Raw genomic sequence first — 17791 nt, 5'->3', positions numbered from 1 at the left:
TTTCACTTTAAGCATTATTAAAATCACTGCTCCCGAAAAAACGGACGTTTTTAAAACTTTTTTTGCACTGATCCATGTCCCCTGGGGCAGGACCCAGGTCCCCAAATACTTTTTATGAAAATACCATGCATATAAGCCTTTAAAATGAGCACTTTTGATTATTCATGTTCGTGTCCCATAGACTTTAATGGTGTTCGCGCGTTCGAGCAAATTTTTTGCCTGTTCGCAAGTTCTGGTGCACACCAAACAGGGGGGTGTTCGGCTCATCCCTACTGCTAGATAAAGACCAACATTCAATGGAAACGTAGAATCACTAAACCCAACAAGTCTATAAAGTAAAGGTCATCCAAGGAGAACCTGCGGGGTAAAGACCGACATTCAATTACTAAACCCAACAAGTCCATAAAGTAAAGGTTATCCAATGAGAACCTGCGAGGACCAGTGAGGTAAAGACCGACATTCAATGGAAGCATCCAATCATTAAACCCAACAAGTCTATAAAGTAAAGGTCATTCAAGGAGAACCTGTGGGGTAAAGACCAACATTCAGTCATTAAACCCAACAAGTCTATAAAGTAAAGGTCATCCAAGGAGAACCTGTGGGGTAAAGACCAACATTCAATTATTAAACCCAACAAGTCTATAAAGTAAAGGTCATCCAAGGAGAACCTGTGGGGTAAAGACCAACATTCAATTATTAAACCCAACAAGTCTATAGAGAAAAGGTCATCCAAGGAGAACCTGTGGGGTAAAGACCGACATTCAATGGAAACAGCCAATCACTAAACCCAACATGTGTCACCCATCACAACCTCGCACTATTTGTGTTCTGCCCCACGTTCATGTATTTTATATGTGTTGTAGTGAACTGCATAAGATTAATATTGTTCCAGTGGCAGTTTTGGGCCACTACAACTCGTTTACTATGTGTTTTTGGTATCTCCCTCTGTACTCCTCCCCCACTATTCCTCGTTTAGCGCTAGTCTGTTCAGCTAATTCCTAGATAGACCCTCCTCATTTCTTTCATGTTTCCTCAGAGTCAGAGTTAGTATTTCCCAGAGGCATAGAAATGGCAAGGTCTTCTTGCACTTTAAAAGACTGGAAAAAACATCCTCTGTACTGCAATCAGCCAGAGTAAAATTCTGTTGGATTGAACTTCTGTGTCTTATTGAAGAGTTAAGCTACCTGTGGATGGTGCCAAGTCAGCAGGTGACCATACTGTCTGGACAGGCTGGGTCTTAAGGAGGTAGGTCAATGCATAAAGCGGCATTTGAAACAGAACAATTTGGTTTGGGAATTGGATAACGTATCTTATTTACTTACAGATCTGTCTATACCAGGGACGTGCAGTCAGGTGAGGCAGGTGATGCAGGATCTCACCTGCCATGAACATTAAAAAAAAAAAATAAATCGAGCTTTGAGGGTTGTAGCTCGGCGACCTGGGGTCACAGAGACCCCAAATTTGGGGGGTATGTAGCCTAAGTCCTACCCCACCACTGGTAAACTTTGGGGCTCCTATGACCTATGGTTCCAGAGATATGGGGCTCCTTGCATAGCAGCCTGTCAGAAGCTAAATACAGAGCGGCCACTTTAAATACAAGCTGGCACACTCTGCAGCAGACTGAGAGGATGAGCTCACAGTGCCTCTCCTCACTTCTTGTCAGAGGCACTGAGCTCAATGGACAGCTTGGAGTCTTAGATCAATGGTAAAGTACCACTGGTCCCAGCTGTCCAATAAAAATGCTGCGGTGGAGGCACGCCTCTCACTGCAGTGTCATAGAAGGGGGTGTGTCTAAAATACAAATGCTCCCTTCCAGCCCAGCCCTCTTAACTAGAAGGAAAAAAGATGGGTTTATGTGTATAAGATTTACCCACAATCCCATGTTTTTCTCACACAGTTAAGAGGGAGAAACTGATTCTTTTGAAAAGGTTCTGTTATATTCAAGCTAAATCATACATTTATATGCTATATGTTATAACATAATAATTTATTATTTATCTATTTACTGTGAAATTAATGGTCGGAAGTTATAACTTCAAACTTCAGTAATTTCTCCGTTAAGCCACCTGCTTGAGTACAGATTTTGAAAATATAGTAAATTACCTTAAAAACAATATATAATAATTTTTTGTATATTACTTATGGTAATCAACCCCTTGCCACCCAGACCAATTCTGACACTTCTCTCCTACGTGTAAAAATCATCATTTTTTTGCTAGAAAATTACTCAGAACCCCCAAACATTATATATATTGTTTTAGCAGACACCCTAGGGAATAAAATGGCGGTTGTTGCAACTTTTTATGTCACACGGTATTTGCGCAGCAATTTTTTTAAACGCATTTTTTTGGGGGAAAAAACTGTTTCATGAATAATATACAAAAAAATTGGGCTAACGTTAGTGTTTTTTTTCGTGAAAGATAATGTAACGCCGAATAAATAGATACCTAACATGTCACGCTTTAAAATTGCGTACACTTGTGGAATGGCGCCAAACTTCAGTATTTATAAATCTCCATACGTGACGCTTTAAATTTTTTTACAGGTTACATGTTTAGAGTTACAGAGGAGGTCTAGTGCTAGAATTATTGCTCTCGCTCCAACAATCGCGGCGTATGTAACCTGTGTGTATCTGGCTCTGATACTAGCCAACGCCTCACCAGTCACTGACCTCACCGCACGTCCCTGGTCTATACAGTACATGGATCCTTTTATTAAAGGGATCTGGAAGATTGTGGTCTGTTGTTGCTGAGATCTAGGGGTCCCTTACCACGTGATTCTGTCATATCCCAAGATCTAAGAATCTGTCATCTAAGTGATATGTTAACACCGAGGATCGACCTTTAAAGGGGGCCCAAGAATCAGTCAATAATGAGGTTAGAAGAATCAGTCGTTACTGGGGGTCTTGGAATATTGCCCAGATTTAGCTACTTTACCTGTCCTGCCTGGCGGCTTGCGGGAAGAGGCGGAGGACCTCCTGGTCAATCACATCAACCTGCTGGGTGTCCTTCAGTTTGATCTCCAGGAGGTAACCTTTACCAAATTTGCTCTTCAGATGTTGGATGGATCCGATACACCTGGGGGAGGAATGCTGTGTGGGTGTATATGCAAAAGCAAAACATATTTTTTTTGGCTCTTGATAGAGTAAGGAAGGGTTAGACCTTCAACTAAGATTTTATCATGAACTGTGTACCTGTTGAGGAGATTCATCCCTCCATTTGTATGGGTGACCCTTCTCATCACTACAGAAAGTAAGAGGATACCCAAAATGTTACCGTTGTATGATGAGAGTAAATCTTTTGATGGTGACAAATGTTTTGGTGACAACTGTCTAGAAGGGGAATCCCTCTCACTTTGTTGAGATTTCTTCCCACATCCCGTTGAATCTCCAAAACAAGGAGTGAAGGGAAATCTCTGCAGCAGAACACAGAACAAAAAAAACCAAAACCTGATAGGGACTTTACCCTACGCTACCCTACACTACAAAACAAAAGTTTTGGGTTTAACCCATTCCAAAAGAAGAATAAGTAAGGGGAGCCCAGCAATTGTTACAATGTTTCCATAAAAAAAAGTGCCCTGCCAATGGTTTTTTCAAATTTTACATGAAAGTAATGATTCTAAATGACAACAATGGGATCAGAAAATTGTTATATTCTGTTACCTTTGCTGTGTTATTTGTGCTTCCTTTATTAAACACATTAAAAAATCTTCTTGATGCTAAAATATAAAACGTCTTTATTTGGCCGCAATAGGGAAAATTTTCCAATAACTCGTCTCTGCAGAGAGGTCTTCATCTCCAACCTCTGTCATACCAGATAGGCGCGATGACGTCAGCATGTCAACCTCCCTACGTGCGTTTTGTCATATACTAACGTCTCGGGGAGACAACATCAGTATATGACGAAAAACACGTAGCTTGGTTGACGTGCTGACGTCATCGCGCCTATCTAGTGGACAGGTGTTTGCAAGCCAGCCGGCTGTTTTCTCTCTGATCGTTATTTCTCCATTTCTGTAAGTGCAATTTTACACTTTTTTACACTATGGAGAGTCTTCTTGCTTTTCTGGGTAACGCTTGATCCCCCCTCCTGGTGGCTGAAGCTCGAGTCTCCCCAGACGTTTTTGGTGTCTTGTTCCAGTTGCTTTCCCTGGATAGAGGCCCTGGCTGGGTGATTTAGCTGCAGGCTTATGAAAGCTTGCCTTTTGGTAAGCGCCCCTTCTATGTGGTGGAGGTGCACTGCTTTCGAGAGGTGTATTTCACAAGAACCTATACTGATGTGTTTTTTATGGACTATTGATTAATTTTTCACAATTATTGTGTGTTGTAGTTCACTTATTTTCACTGCTGGGATTAGTTCTTTTTTGGTTTCTTTTATTCGTTTAGTTATAGCGCTGTCACATTGAATTCCATTATCTGTATTTGTGTGTATCTCACAATTTTGACAGCTGCTTTATTTATTTATTTTCTGATTTTGTTTAGGTTTAGTGCGGTAACTTTTTAATTTTTATCTTCTGTCATACCGGAGCTAAGTAATCTGCATTACATTATCCTTCCTCATGTCTCTACCATGACGTTTTTGAGATATATGGGGTAGGGTTGCCCCATGACACAGGTATACAGGATCAATGTCCTACAGACCATACATGGAAGAAATCCCGACTTCCTCTGTGTATTCCTGGCTTCCTAAAAGTCTCCCCTGACTCAGTCCTGGCATCATTTCTTCTCACCTGAGTTTTCCAGACACCATGATTGCCACGCGGTCGCACACAGCCTCGGCCTCCTCCATATAGTGTGTGGTCAGGATGGCACCCCTTTCCCTGTTCTTGAAGGCCGCTCGGATGGCTCTCCTTGAATACACAAGAAAAGCCTAAGGTGTCATACTTTGTATATAAACCTCCAAGTATAGTGCATGTGTTGTAGGATTTAACATACAACATCAAGCTGAAGGGCACTAGTGCTACAACTACACATTCAGTGAAAAAATTAGGTGCTCTAATTAAATTTCTTCAGCTCAGTCTGATATCAGAAGGTCATGTGGCAGCAAGAGACACTAATTAGTAAACTTTTTGACTATGAGAGAACAAATGAACATGAATGATGTCTGGCCTTGCTGTGTCCAGAGAAGATCGCTGAAACGGTTAGGCTCTTGGATTGTGTCACTATAGGAATCAGGGTCTGTATAAAGAAAATAAAAGTAGAGCACCCCTTTAAGGTATTAGCTCCTTGATCAACTTGTGACAAGACTCACCAAAGCCTTTGTTGTCCTTTTGGGTCCAGACCAGTGGAAGGTTCGTCCAGGAGAACAATGGTGGGATTACCCAACATGCTGATGGCAAAACACACCTAAAGAACAACAGAAATCTAAAAGGACAATTCTGGCTACTGCTATGTTGGCTTAAACAACACAAAATTGACAACATTATTAATACTTAATGTTTATGATAACTGTATGAATTTTTCAGGCGATAGGTAGCGGATTCCTGACCAGGGATCCATTTGCAATTGTTAGGAATATGACCATTCTAACTTCCATGCCTCCACCCATGATCTGTGATCTAAAGTCTTAATCCAGCAGAACATAGCTGCTCTCAGTTATGTTATATGTGCAGAATGATTACAGATATTAACAAAGGCGATAAAAAGAATAGATTTATGGACAAGCTGGATGATGACAGATGACTCAGGAACCAAGGAGTTTTAAACTTCCATTATTATATATATATTATGGACACCTACATTAACAACTATCATAAAATTACAGATGAGCTACTGGACTGGTAGCTTTATGAAAAGCCTCTCTAATCTGGGCTTTACGACTCCAACTACATTCAGTGGTTTCCAGAGGGCAGACTTGGTGGAAATGGAAAAGGTCCAGCCAATCATTTTACAAGACACAGTGAAGTTTGGGTCTATGAGGGTATGGTCTTGGTTAGCTCTGCAGATCCTCTTCAGATATCCTGAGTGTCTGATCACATCTACTCCATTGATCACGCTAAGAACACAGTCCAAAAAAAAAAGCGCACCTTTCTGGAGACCCCGGCTGACAACTTCCTGGCAGGTTTGTTGAGATGGTCCTTCATCTCCAGAGCTTCACTCACCCTGCAGACCAAAGTATGGAGACATAATGAGAAGAACAGTTAGGATTTATTAACTTGTGAGATTTATTAAGATGTTGAGAGAGAGGTTTATAGGGAAAATGTCTTTAATGTAATGCGTGAACACAGATGGCTTGTCAAGGCTAGGTCAGAGCTGAGCTGTTAGTTGCCTTGTAGCGCGGAGGTCTTGGGTTTCATTCTGACAAGGCCACTGCTTGCATTAGGTTTGCATGTGTTTGTGTGACTTTCCTTTAGACTGTTTTCTCCAACAACCTAAAAGCATAATGGTATGGCCAACATCACTGTTGATGGGACTGTCAAGACCAAACAATATTAAGGAGAGCAAAGGAAATGGAGTCCTACAACTCCTGGTCTGCATCATGAGGAAAGTTCATTGCATGTTAACTTACCGTTTAATAGCACGGTTTGTGTCCTCTTTATTCATGCCCTTCACAGCGGCATAGATCTCCAGATGTTCCTTCACGGTGAGGTTGGGCCACAGAGGGTTGTGTTGGGGACAGTAGCCCAAAGCTGCAGAGTCTTTAGTCCTATGGGGGTCTCCTGCATTACCCAGCAACACCTGTAGGAGGCAGTCAGTGCCTTATAAGAATGCCACGCTGGACATTGCCTCAAAGCCTACCAGTAATGGGGCCCATCATAATATTTTTAGGAAATGTGGTTAGGTGAATCTATCTGTAGGGACAATAACCTTTTTTTTAATAAAAATAAATTGTTTAATTACTGGGGTTCTCAGATGTTTTAATGCTTTCTTACCTGTAAATGAATTTGTGATAATTGGTAATGTTTTATTGATTGCATTGTGGTGGTGCAGTGTTTTCTAGAAAACATTTTGCCTTGGTCCCTCATAACCACAATATCACGTACCGGGTTGGATGCCAAAGTGCTGAGAGGGCTTCCCTTGAGGCTGAGTGCAGAGTGTTTTCTAGGGAACCTTTTTCCTTAGTCCGTCATAACCACAGTGGGTGAGATGTCCCTCAAGCACCTCTATACATGAACTCTGAAGAACTCCACTCCATGCCCCTATGACTTCTCACCTGTCCAGCTGATGGTTTCTTCTCTCCTGCCAGAATCAGCACAGATGTGGTCTTGCCGGCACCGTTGGGGCCCAGAAGTCCCAGGACTTCACCTTTAAAATATTAAAAAAAAACAGACAAAACTGATACATTGATATTTCTAAATGTCTGAAAGAAGAACTATCTGGTTTCCTCCAGCAACCAATCAGACCCCTGCTGCGCTGAAAAGAAATGATCTGGGTGTTTAAGGGTTAAAGTACCTCTGTTACTGCAGACTTTAATCTGAAACGTTGTGATGTTAAATCATGGAAAAAGAGAACATATCCTTTATATCTGACACATAGACCGGCACTGTCATGTGGACTCTCTTTTGCTTTCAGTGGGATTAAAATTGGATCATAGATGTCGTTGTTCCATTTCCAACCACACATGGGTGTTTTGGCCACACATTTCCAACCACACATACAGTAGGTGTTTTGGACGCACATTCTGTATGGCCAACGTCATTAAAAGAAACAGAAATGAACAGGAACTGACCTTTCTTGACGCAGAACGAGGTGTTACTGATGGCCGTTCTCTTCTTCTTCTTCCTGATGCGTCCACAAATGCCTGACTTCTCCTTAAACTCTTTCCGCAAACTGTCCACAAGGATGGTCGGCCTCTTGAAGGGTAAAAACACAAAGTCAATTTGTGATTTGATTCTGAAGGACATCTGATTGTCGTGACATTTGTAATTGATACAAAATTTCAAAAATGGGCCACGTTGTGGAAATTTTTATTAATGTATGTTGTCAGATGTCCCCCAGTGTCAGTTTTGCTGTAATACGCTCATGTGAGGGTATTCGCACATACAGACGTTGGTGGAAGACCATTGGCTGTGGAAACCTTCCCGTGGACACGGCAGATCTGTTTGCTCTTTTAAGGATGCTTGTTTATGCCTCACCAAGGGACTGGCCGCTCCATGGCGACCGCATCTAAACTTCTAAGTAAGCAGATCTGCGTACATGGGAACCATAGCATAACCATACAAAATTATGGCCCACTGAGCCATGATAGAGTATGGCTCGCATCATTGGTAGCAGTGGGAATGTACACACGATCGTGTTCAGAGCCATGTGCTTGCCGCTCTGCACATGACCATCTGCGTCACTACAATACACGTCACTACTGTATTTCTATTTGAATATATACATGTGTGTGATTGGTTCTTTTGAATGAATACAAGTGTCTGGCTGATTCTGAAGCCACCACATTCCTTTGTTATCCATGTTTATAGTAAAAATAAAAGGAGCCTGGCTATTTTCTGTAGGATTCTGCTAAGCTCAAGGTGATACCAGCATCTGTGTCTGTGTTACTTAGAGAGAAAGAAAGGCGCGCTTTATCGGCATTATATGAGAGAGCTGTATTTGTGCTTTGAAGCGCAAAGAAATGATATGCTTATAGGGAAAAGCTTAAAATTTCCCTGACAGGCCAATACAAGAGGAGTCTCATGTGACTGCTACAAAGTTTGTAAAATTTGTAACTTCTGGTAATATTTTTATCTGCAGCGTTACACTTCTAGGACAGGCTGGACCAGCCATTCTCAGCAAGGTTTCCTCCAGAGGTTCCTTGAGTTGTGGCTGACTGACCTCCCATTTGGTGGTGCCAGTATAATTCCAAGACCAACACCACTTGGCAAAACCAACCCTGTAAGGGGGGCATTTTTCCCTCTGATCCCAGATAAATTCATTTTATCAGGGGTTCCCTGAGACCTGGAAACTAATTTAAGAAAGGGTTGAGAAAGTTTGCTCCATACAGTGCCCTTTGTAGACTTCTCTTTACATTAACACAGTGCTGATAGACGAGATACTCTTTATAATCTGACAAAGTAATGAACAGAGATGAACTATGACCATTTACTCCTGCTCACCACCTCCTCTTATGGTCAGCTAGCAGAGCAGCCACTCCCACTGCCAGCCTGATTCCAAGTTTCAGATGGTGTGCAGGACATAATGTGACAGTTAACATACAGGAGTGTGATGTATATTTATATATGTATATAGTGGATTTGCATTTAGCAATATATTACCTCCTCCTCCTGATCTGTTGTTTTTAAAGTGTTAACCCTTTCTTTCTCAGCAAGGACCTCCTCATCAGCATCATCCAGCTGCTCGGGATTCTGGGTAAATGGATATTCTCTCTTGGTGAATCTGAATGAAGAGAGGAAAGTGTCAGATCCGTAGTATGGGACGTGTTAGCAGTGATTTCATAGTCTCAATATAAAAATGAAAACAACACAATACACTACCTAATAATGTTACATTGTAATGGGTGTATGAAATATAGACAACATACAAGGGAATTGTATCAGAAATAGACAAAAGCAAATGCTAGGTAGAGGACATCACTTACAATATTACAATGTGTCAGACGGTGAAATATAGTTCACATGTGAATAGTTCTGTTTAACAAATGGTGGAGTACAAAGAGTACAAGAGTCTACATAATGCACACAGACCAAGTACTACGACATGGACTATACTCAGCATTTGGGGGCCTAATGTCTTCATCCAGTAGAGGACTGGGAACCATTGGCCTGGAGAGAAAACACAACATAGTTGCCCATTCTTGGTGGGGTTGGATTTCTGTAGACTAAAGAATGTGTATACCATGCAGAGAGTGCCATGGTGCCGCAGTGATTGGTGGGCATGGTGAGAGGGGGGTGCCCCTAAGGACGTGGTTTATCGTGATACACTTTTTTTCTCATCTTCCAGTATTGGCTTCCATTGTAGCTGGAAAACTTTCCTCTGCCAGGAGCTGCGATCCCAAGTTTGAACAGGGAGCAGATAATTATAAAACGCCCAATGGAGGTAATCCTGAAATTTGGATGAACTTAGATTCAGATCGAGCGTTATGAATTTGGAGGCTGCAAGTCAAATCTAAATTATTTTTAGTGGTTTATGTCCCCAAAAGGCTTCTGGGAGAAAGTGGCAAAAGGCTGCTTCTATCTTATGTCTTCATCTGCTGACCACTCTAAGCTTGACCTGACCTGCCACCATGTCAGCTTCCCAAACCATTCAGCCCAATTTATCATCATTGGCTGCTCTGTAATACACACTTTCTTGGAGCCTGGTTCAGATTGCCTTCGAATTCTAAAGGACTTTGGGTTTAGAATTTCAGAATTTTGGAGGTGCGTGAATTTTTAAAAAAGTTTGGCTGAACCACAACTGGTGAAACTTTACCGAAGTTTGCTCAACTCCAATGCCCAGCATGGGTCACTGACTGATGGTCCCGATGTCTAAATGGTGAAGCTTCTCCACTTATGGCCACCAGCCCAACACATTTTACTGGTCTTGTCCCAGGGGGGCAAATGTCTGTCTTATTCAAAGCCAAGAGATGAGTCCACAGTGAGATCAGCACCCACTCCTGGATTGTTTGCTGTGGCTTTAGCTTTATTTATGTTCAACTAGGTGGCCGCATCCACAATCAAATCTATATAAATGAACACCCTTCTGATGTACATTCAGCAACCCACCTGAATACCGGATCTTGTTTTAAACTTCGGGTTCCAATCCACCATTCCAGAAACCACAGGAGGCCCCAGAGTATGATGGTTTGTGCGTACGGCTGAAGAGGAAGCAGAGAGAGTCAGAAACCGGGCGAGGTGGAGAGGCGGAAATTCTCACAATTCATACAAGTGACAATGCTAGTTTTTGGCCCTCTATGCACTTCTCATACCTGTTCACTCCTATGGAGCAATTTTACATTTTCCACTATGGGCCGGTTTATTCAGCAATAACTTTGTCATTACTTAGGATAACAAAGTAATAAACATTGATTTTGGGGACAAAATGGCTCTTTTTTGGTAATATTGTTTTTCAAAATTTTTAATAAATAAAAAAATAATAATTTTAATTTCTATGTAATCTGTACACAGCCAATGTTGGGGGTTATTATTGCATTTACTGACACCAATGTTGCGTTTTTTTTTATTGAGTTTACTGACAATAATGTTGGGGGTTATTATTGTGTTTAATGACAACAATGTTGGGGGTTATTATTGAGTTTACTGACACCAATGTTGGGGGTTATTATTGCGTTTATTGACACCAATATTGGGGGTTATTTTTGTAGAAACTGACACCAATGCTGGGGGTTACTATTGCTGCTATTGACACTGATGCTGGGGGTTATTATTGCAGATTTTGGCACCAATGTTGGGGGTTATTATTGCATTTACTGACACCAATGTTGGGGGTTATTATTGTGTTCACTGACACCAATGTGCACAGTTTGCCATTTTTGCCCTGGGCACTGGATGACTTTGTCCTGGCACTGCTTGGATAGAACCGAGTCCCTCTGGTCTCTGAACACTTCACAAGGAGTTTATTACTTTGATCGGAGTTTTCCGTTACTTACAATCACCAGATGGCCGTACACAGTTGGCATAAAAGGGTAAGTAGTATTATGAAGGTAAACCTAGGAAGAGAATATCATATCATTGTATTATACAGAGATTTCCAATCCCATCACTTTACTAAAGTCCACCAAAAGAACAAACCCACCAATCAGAATCCTTGATTAAAGAAACAGAGGGAAATCTTCTAATGGGGACACCTGTCCTGGTGATACATGGGAAATTCCCTCATTTTGGAGAGAATTCCAATCAATCTTGTTATGGCTCCAAGTGGAGGGAAATCTCCCCAATGGGTTCTAAGCATCCCCTATTATATCTAAAACTAAAGAACAAAGTTTTGTTTCATAGTTGCTCCTCCATCGAAACTTTATGGAAATTCATTTAGCGTGATACAAGTGTTTTCAGGATATATTCTCCGCAAACTGAATGGATGAATGCAGGAACGGCATTAGGTGGCACTGAGAAGCAAACTTATTTCCTACTATAGTCAATGCCAGCTAGTGATCATAATGCAGTATGCCCACTAGATGGCGCTGACTATTAGAAGCAATAAGTATGCTCCTCATTGCCATAGCTAGTGGCCATAATATTGTATGACTACTAGATGGCATGTCCATAAAGACATGGATGAGCGAGTTTGGGGTGGAGGAACTTGACTGGCCTGCACAGAGTCCTGACCTCAACCCGATAAAACACCTTTGGGATGAATTACGGACTGCAAGCCAGGCCTTTTCGTCCCTCTACAGTGCCTGACCTCACAAATGCTCTTCTGGAAGAATGGTCAAACATCCCCATAGACACCCTCCTAAACCTTGTGGACGGCCTTCCCAGAAGAGTTGAAGCTGTTATAGCTGCAAAGGGGGGGCCAACTCAATATTGAACCCTATGGACTAAGACTGGGATGCCATTAACTAGTTCCCGACCAGCCGCCGCAGTTGTACTGGGGCAGGTTGGCTCTCCTCGGCGAATCGCCATCATTGTACATCGGGCGCATACACGGCGACCTGTGGGCACGCGCGTGCGTGCCAATTCACTAGCAGGGGAGCCAATCAGCGGGTCTGGCGGACTCGAGGCAGAACGGGGATCTACCAGTGTAAACAAACAGATCCTCCTTCTGTCAGGGGAGTACTGAATGAGATTGTCTGTTCCTAGTGATCAGGAACAGCGATCTCTCTCTACTCCCAGTCAGTACCCTCCCCCCCGCAGTTAGAAACACCTCCCTAGGGAACATTTAGCCCTTTGATCGCCCCCTAGGGTTAACCCCTTCCCTGCCAGTAACATTTATACAGTAATCAGTAAATTTTTATAGCACTGATCGCTGTATAAATGTCACAATCCCAAAAAAGTGTCAAAAGTGCCCATTCTGTCCGCCGCAATGTCGCAGTCCCGCTAAAAATCGCAGATTGCTGCCATTACTAGTAAAAAATAAATACTAATAAAAATGCCATAAATATATCCCCTATTTTGGAGACGCGATAACTTTTGAGCAAACCAATCAATATACGTTAATTGGGATTTTTTTAACAAAAATATGTAGAAGAATACATATCGGCCTAAACAAAGGAAGAAACAGCTGTGTAAATTTTTATATAAATGCACCCATTTAAGTTTAGAGCAGAGGTCTCAAACTGGTGGCCCTCCAGCTGTTGCAAAACTACAAGTCCCATGAGGCATTGCAAAGCTGACAGTCACAAGCATGACTCCCACAGGCAGAGGCATGATGGGACTTGTAGTTTCACAACAGCTGGAGGGCCGCTAGTTTGAGACCCCTGGTTTAGAGCTTCCCAAATATATCTGGTTGCTGTGAGTAATGAGAAATGGTTTCCTTGGAACACCGGCCCCAATTTCATTTCATTAAAGTTTATGTAAACGATCACCTCGTAAAACAACCCATTCAGTTTAAAGTAGAAATGAAAGGTGAAACATACATGTACAGATATAAAAAAAAACATTATAAATACAGTTTTTCCCCCTTTTATATAAGTGATCACATTCCCTCTGTTCTCAGCTGCATAGAGAGGTGAGGGTGGAGAAAAGAATACTTCTTCATACAATTACACGGTACAACAGCCACATATCAGAAATAATCAAATGTAGGGTTTACATATTCTTCAGTGTGTATTGCTGGAGGTTTAATACTCTGCCATGCAGGGGGTTAATTGTTGTGACATGCTGGGGGTTATTTATTGGGCAGCGTTGGGGGTTAATTATTGTACAATGCTGGGGGTTAATTGTTGTGACATGCTGGGGGTTATTTATTGGGCAGCATTGGGGGTTAATTATTGTACAATGCTGGGGGTTAATTACTGTGCGGTGCTGAGGGTTAAGTATTGAACCATGGCCTGGTTAATTACTGTGCTGGGAGTTAATTACTGTGTCCTACTGTGGGTTACAGTATATGTAAACCCTTACTTTGTAAAACAACCCATTCAGTTTAAAATAGAAATGAAAGGAAAAAAGTTTGTGGTTTAATATATATATATATATATATATATATATATATATATATATATATATATATATATATATATATATATATTACATACATATATAAATTTTATATATATATAAATGAATGAATGATTTGTATAGCACTGCAAATGCGAATTGAATCGCCTCAAGGCGCTTGATCCGTGCTGTTAGTCCTGTTTCTTAGAAGAGATGGGTCTTGAGTTTTTTTCTGAAGGCCCGATAGTCATATATAAACATTATAAATACCTTTCCCCCCTCTTCTTATATAAGTGATCACATACCCTCTGTTCTCGGCTGCATAAGAAGCTCAGAGAGCTAGGGGAGGAGAAACAGCAGCACACTGTGTGAGGGGGAGGGGGAATGTCAGGACAAGTGTGATCATTGAAAGAGGCTTAGCACAGCTATATAACTGACCACGCTGTGCTCTCATGCCTAGTGTGGTCAATTCCTAATAAGAAAGCAGGGGGGGACTGGCAGGATCACCAGGGATTTCACACAAAGCAGGCAATACAAATACAACAGGAGACTTGTGCATACAAGTACATGGGACATCAGGCTCACATCAGGAATAGGAAATGTTGGGGTGACATATTCTTTAACTTCTACATGTAAAGAACACATTTCACATTTTTGTTTTGTCTTTTTTTTTGCCGGCACATCCCCAGTATGACATGTTTTCCTGTAATAATGTGTGATATAAAAGGCTATGTATCAACACTCACCAGAATCATCAAAAACGCCATCAAATTGCTGGGCGGCACCAAGATCAAGTAGATGAAATATAATTCTTCTGGCAAAGGAGTGAAAAATTGAAATGCGTTGTATATTAGCGGGATGAGGGAGGACTGCAAGAGACCAGAAATCCAGGTGAGAGGTGACCCGGCGCCAGAATGTCGGCCACAATAAAATCGAAAAGCAACATGTGATCAACCTACAAATTTCACATTTTACACCAATACTTTACTATCATTTATATTTCCTATAGCTTTTGGCTACAGATAAAAAGGACAAAATATATTAGTAGTACTACATTGTAAAAAGAAAATAAAAGTCAGATTGTTAGCTCATGTTGACGCGTTTTTTATATTATGCAAACATTGTGAGATCATTTTAAATTAATAAATAATTGTACTAGATTTCGCTATGTGGAATCTTTTTATCTATTGCTTGCAATGAGCAAAATACAGATGAAAAGTGTCCAGTGAACAGCAATTATCCCTTTGATTGATAAGCCTGTTAATCATCAGAGTCTGGTAAGTGGATTACCTTCAGGGCTGTGGCACAAGTGGTGTGGTGATGGAGACTTGGGATCGCTGCTAATATTTTCTTCCACGATCGTCTAGTTTATACTCACCTGCCTTTTCTTAATTGACTTTCACTGAGTGGATCACCATTTGATACTTTGTTTAAGTGGACTCTTAAGCAATTTCATTGATATTTTTAAATATTTGCTATTTTTGCACTAGCACTGCTAATGTTTTAGAAATTTTTCTTTGACATATATTTGATGCATCTCGTTTTAGTATAGCAGCTGCTGACTATTGTTTTATCAACATTTTCTCTGTGTGCGTTGAGGGAGGGATACTGAACATAGTTATTTTTATCTCCCATTCTTTGATATACTCTGTCCTGTGATTCTGGGGCTGTATACTCTGTCCTGTGATTCTGGGGCTGTATACTCTGTCCTGTGATTCTGGAGCTGTATACTCTGTCCTGTGATTCTGGAGCTGTATACTCTGTCCTGTGATTCTGGAGCTGTATACTCTGTCCTGTGATTCTGGAGCTGTATACTCTGTCCTGTGATTCTGGAGCTGTATACTCTGTCCTGTGATTCTGGAGCTGTATACTCTGTCCTGTGATTCTGGGGCTGTATACTCTGTCCTGTGATTCTGGGGCTGTATACTCTGTCCTGTGATGCTGGAGCTGTATACTCTGTCCTGTGATGCTGGAGCTGTATACTCTGTCCTGTGTTGCTGAGCTGTATACTCTGTCCTGTGATTCTGGAGCTGTATACTCTGTCCCGTGATGCTGAGCTGTATACTCTGTCCTGTGATGCTGAGCTGTATACTCTGTCCTGTGATGCTGAGCTGTATACTCCTGACACTATCGGTGGAAGCAAGTGAAATACAGGGGACGGAGTGGGTGGATTCTATAAGGGGTGGGACTTATGAGAAGCAGGAGGGGTCAAAAAGGAAGGGCGGGGTCTAGATAGATCTCTACAACGTGGTTCTCTCATTCTTTGACTCATCTTCTGACCCAGTTGGGGCTCCATTAGGTAGTAGTAAGCTGCCATATGGTCATTTATTTGGAGCCTCCAAGAGCTTCACCACCCAAATCCCAGAGAGTTTCTCTTGCTGTCTGCAGACAAATAAAATGCTGCAAACAAATCTGTTGCTTAGAAAGTGGCTCACAGGACATGATCTCCGATTTGTAGACATGAAAAAGCTGAAGTGACCCTCTAGAGACGATGTCACCAACTTACCAAGATAAAGAAGAAGGACCATCGGTCATGATGAATCTTCCTCTTCCCAAACAGAAATGTGATTGAGTAAACATAGAGGACCGTGGCCATGCCGTAACCCAAAATTTCCACAATCTGCAAATCAAAAACATAATAGTAATGTAACTCACATAATCAGATTCCTCAGACGCTGGCCAAATGTAGAATTGTCATGAAGTTATTGTAATCTGAGGCCACCCTAAACCTGACCTCCAGCCTTCCCTTCAGTCTTGCACAGGTGTACCGGTTCCTCTCCTGGACTGAAATGCCTTCCTCTGATTTCACTGCACACTGTGAGCTTCTCACATTTTGCATTAGAAGCTGCAACAAGTCAGATAGAGCCCTCCTCAGTTCCTGGCTGGAGGACGAGTGCCTAGGAATGCCTACTATTCCAGACTGATATCCTAGAGGACGCCCCGGCCCACCCATTTCATTTATTGGATCTAAACTCTTCCAATCATGGAGGCTCAGCATCACATGTGGGCAAGGCTGCTGCTAGAAATCACGGGGCCCCATACAGCCTACCTGTCAGCCCACCCCCCCACCGCCGGAAGCGACTAAGGACATAGATTTTATCAGTTCCTTTCTTTTCAGCCTCAGTTGCAAAGATGAATGAATTGGAAGCACTCTGAAGCTTCTTGCTCATTCATAAACTGAAGCATAGTAAAGACAGTTTACTATGCTTCAGTGATGAATGAACATAGTGGGTGATCAGTACCAATCACTCCTGTGTCCATTCAAGAAAAAAAGGGGCCAATAAATTATATATTTACTGGCTCCTTCCCTCTTTCCTTCCCTCTCCATCCTAAAACATCCCCCTCTATGCCTACAGCAGCTTCCAGCAGAAGAGGAGAGGAGGGAAGCCAGTAGCTTCTGGGGGAAAGGGGCACACAGGGGGGCCCGGTCAGCAGATGGAAGGGGTGCATGTGCTAGAAACACTCCCCTGTACTGCAGCCAGAGGAAGAAGCTGGCACCGTTTCAGGGGAAGGTAGAAGAGGATTAATGTCTGTAATAAGACAGTACAGCTGACCCTCCTTCTGAGCAGGTGCCCGGGCCCCCCTTTTGAACTAATGAGGCCTGGGTCCAGTACAGGAGTGCTGACTGTACTGTCTTATCAGCGGCAATGCTTGTGGCCAATAGGTGGGGTGGTCTGCATGCAAATGAAGTCTGCATAGACACGCCCACTCCTACAGACTGACATATGCCCTCAAAAAGGTGTTCTGATATTTTCATAACTCCTCCCAAGAGCCAGCCCACTGTTTGTATCAAAATTTAAGCTTCCCCGCATCCAATTCA

General features: G+C 42.0%; 1 protein-coding gene across 2 annotated transcripts in view; it reads right to left on the bottom strand.

Annotated features, from left to right (window-relative positions):
- Positions 1-17791, bottom strand: part of LOC141113855 (ABC-type organic anion transporter ABCA8-like) — an 84753-nt gene that overhangs the window by 6533 nt on the left and 60429 nt on the right. For both annotated transcript variants that reach the window (XM_073607182.1, XM_073607180.1), the window contains 12 exons: positions 16478-16591; positions 14718-14840; positions 11526-11585; positions 10642-10733; positions 9196-9316; positions 7665-7788; positions 7149-7240; positions 6504-6673; positions 6022-6097; positions 5247-5341; positions 4726-4845; positions 2937-3077 (listed from right to left, as the gene is read on the bottom strand). In XM_073607182.1, the coding sequence (XP_073463283.1) occupies positions 2937-3077; positions 4726-4845; positions 5247-5341; positions 6022-6097; positions 6504-6673; positions 7149-7240; positions 7665-7788; positions 9196-9316; positions 10642-10733; positions 11526-11585; positions 14718-14840; positions 16478-16591 (1328 nt within the window). The remainder of the gene's footprint in view (positions 1-2936; positions 3078-4725; positions 4846-5246; positions 5342-6021; positions 6098-6503; positions 6674-7148; positions 7241-7664; positions 7789-9195; positions 9317-10641; positions 10734-11525; positions 11586-14717; positions 14841-16477; positions 16592-17791) is intronic.

The sequence above is a fragment of the Aquarana catesbeiana genome, linkage group LG12 (assembly GCF_042186555.1).
Source record: "Aquarana catesbeiana isolate 2022-GZ linkage group LG12, ASM4218655v1, whole genome shotgun sequence".
Classification (NCBI taxonomy): domain Eukaryota; kingdom Metazoa; phylum Chordata; class Amphibia; order Anura; family Ranidae; genus Aquarana; species Aquarana catesbeiana.
The sequence above is the reverse complement of the archived record's forward strand: the minus strand, read 5'-3'. Positions and strand labels throughout refer to the sequence as shown.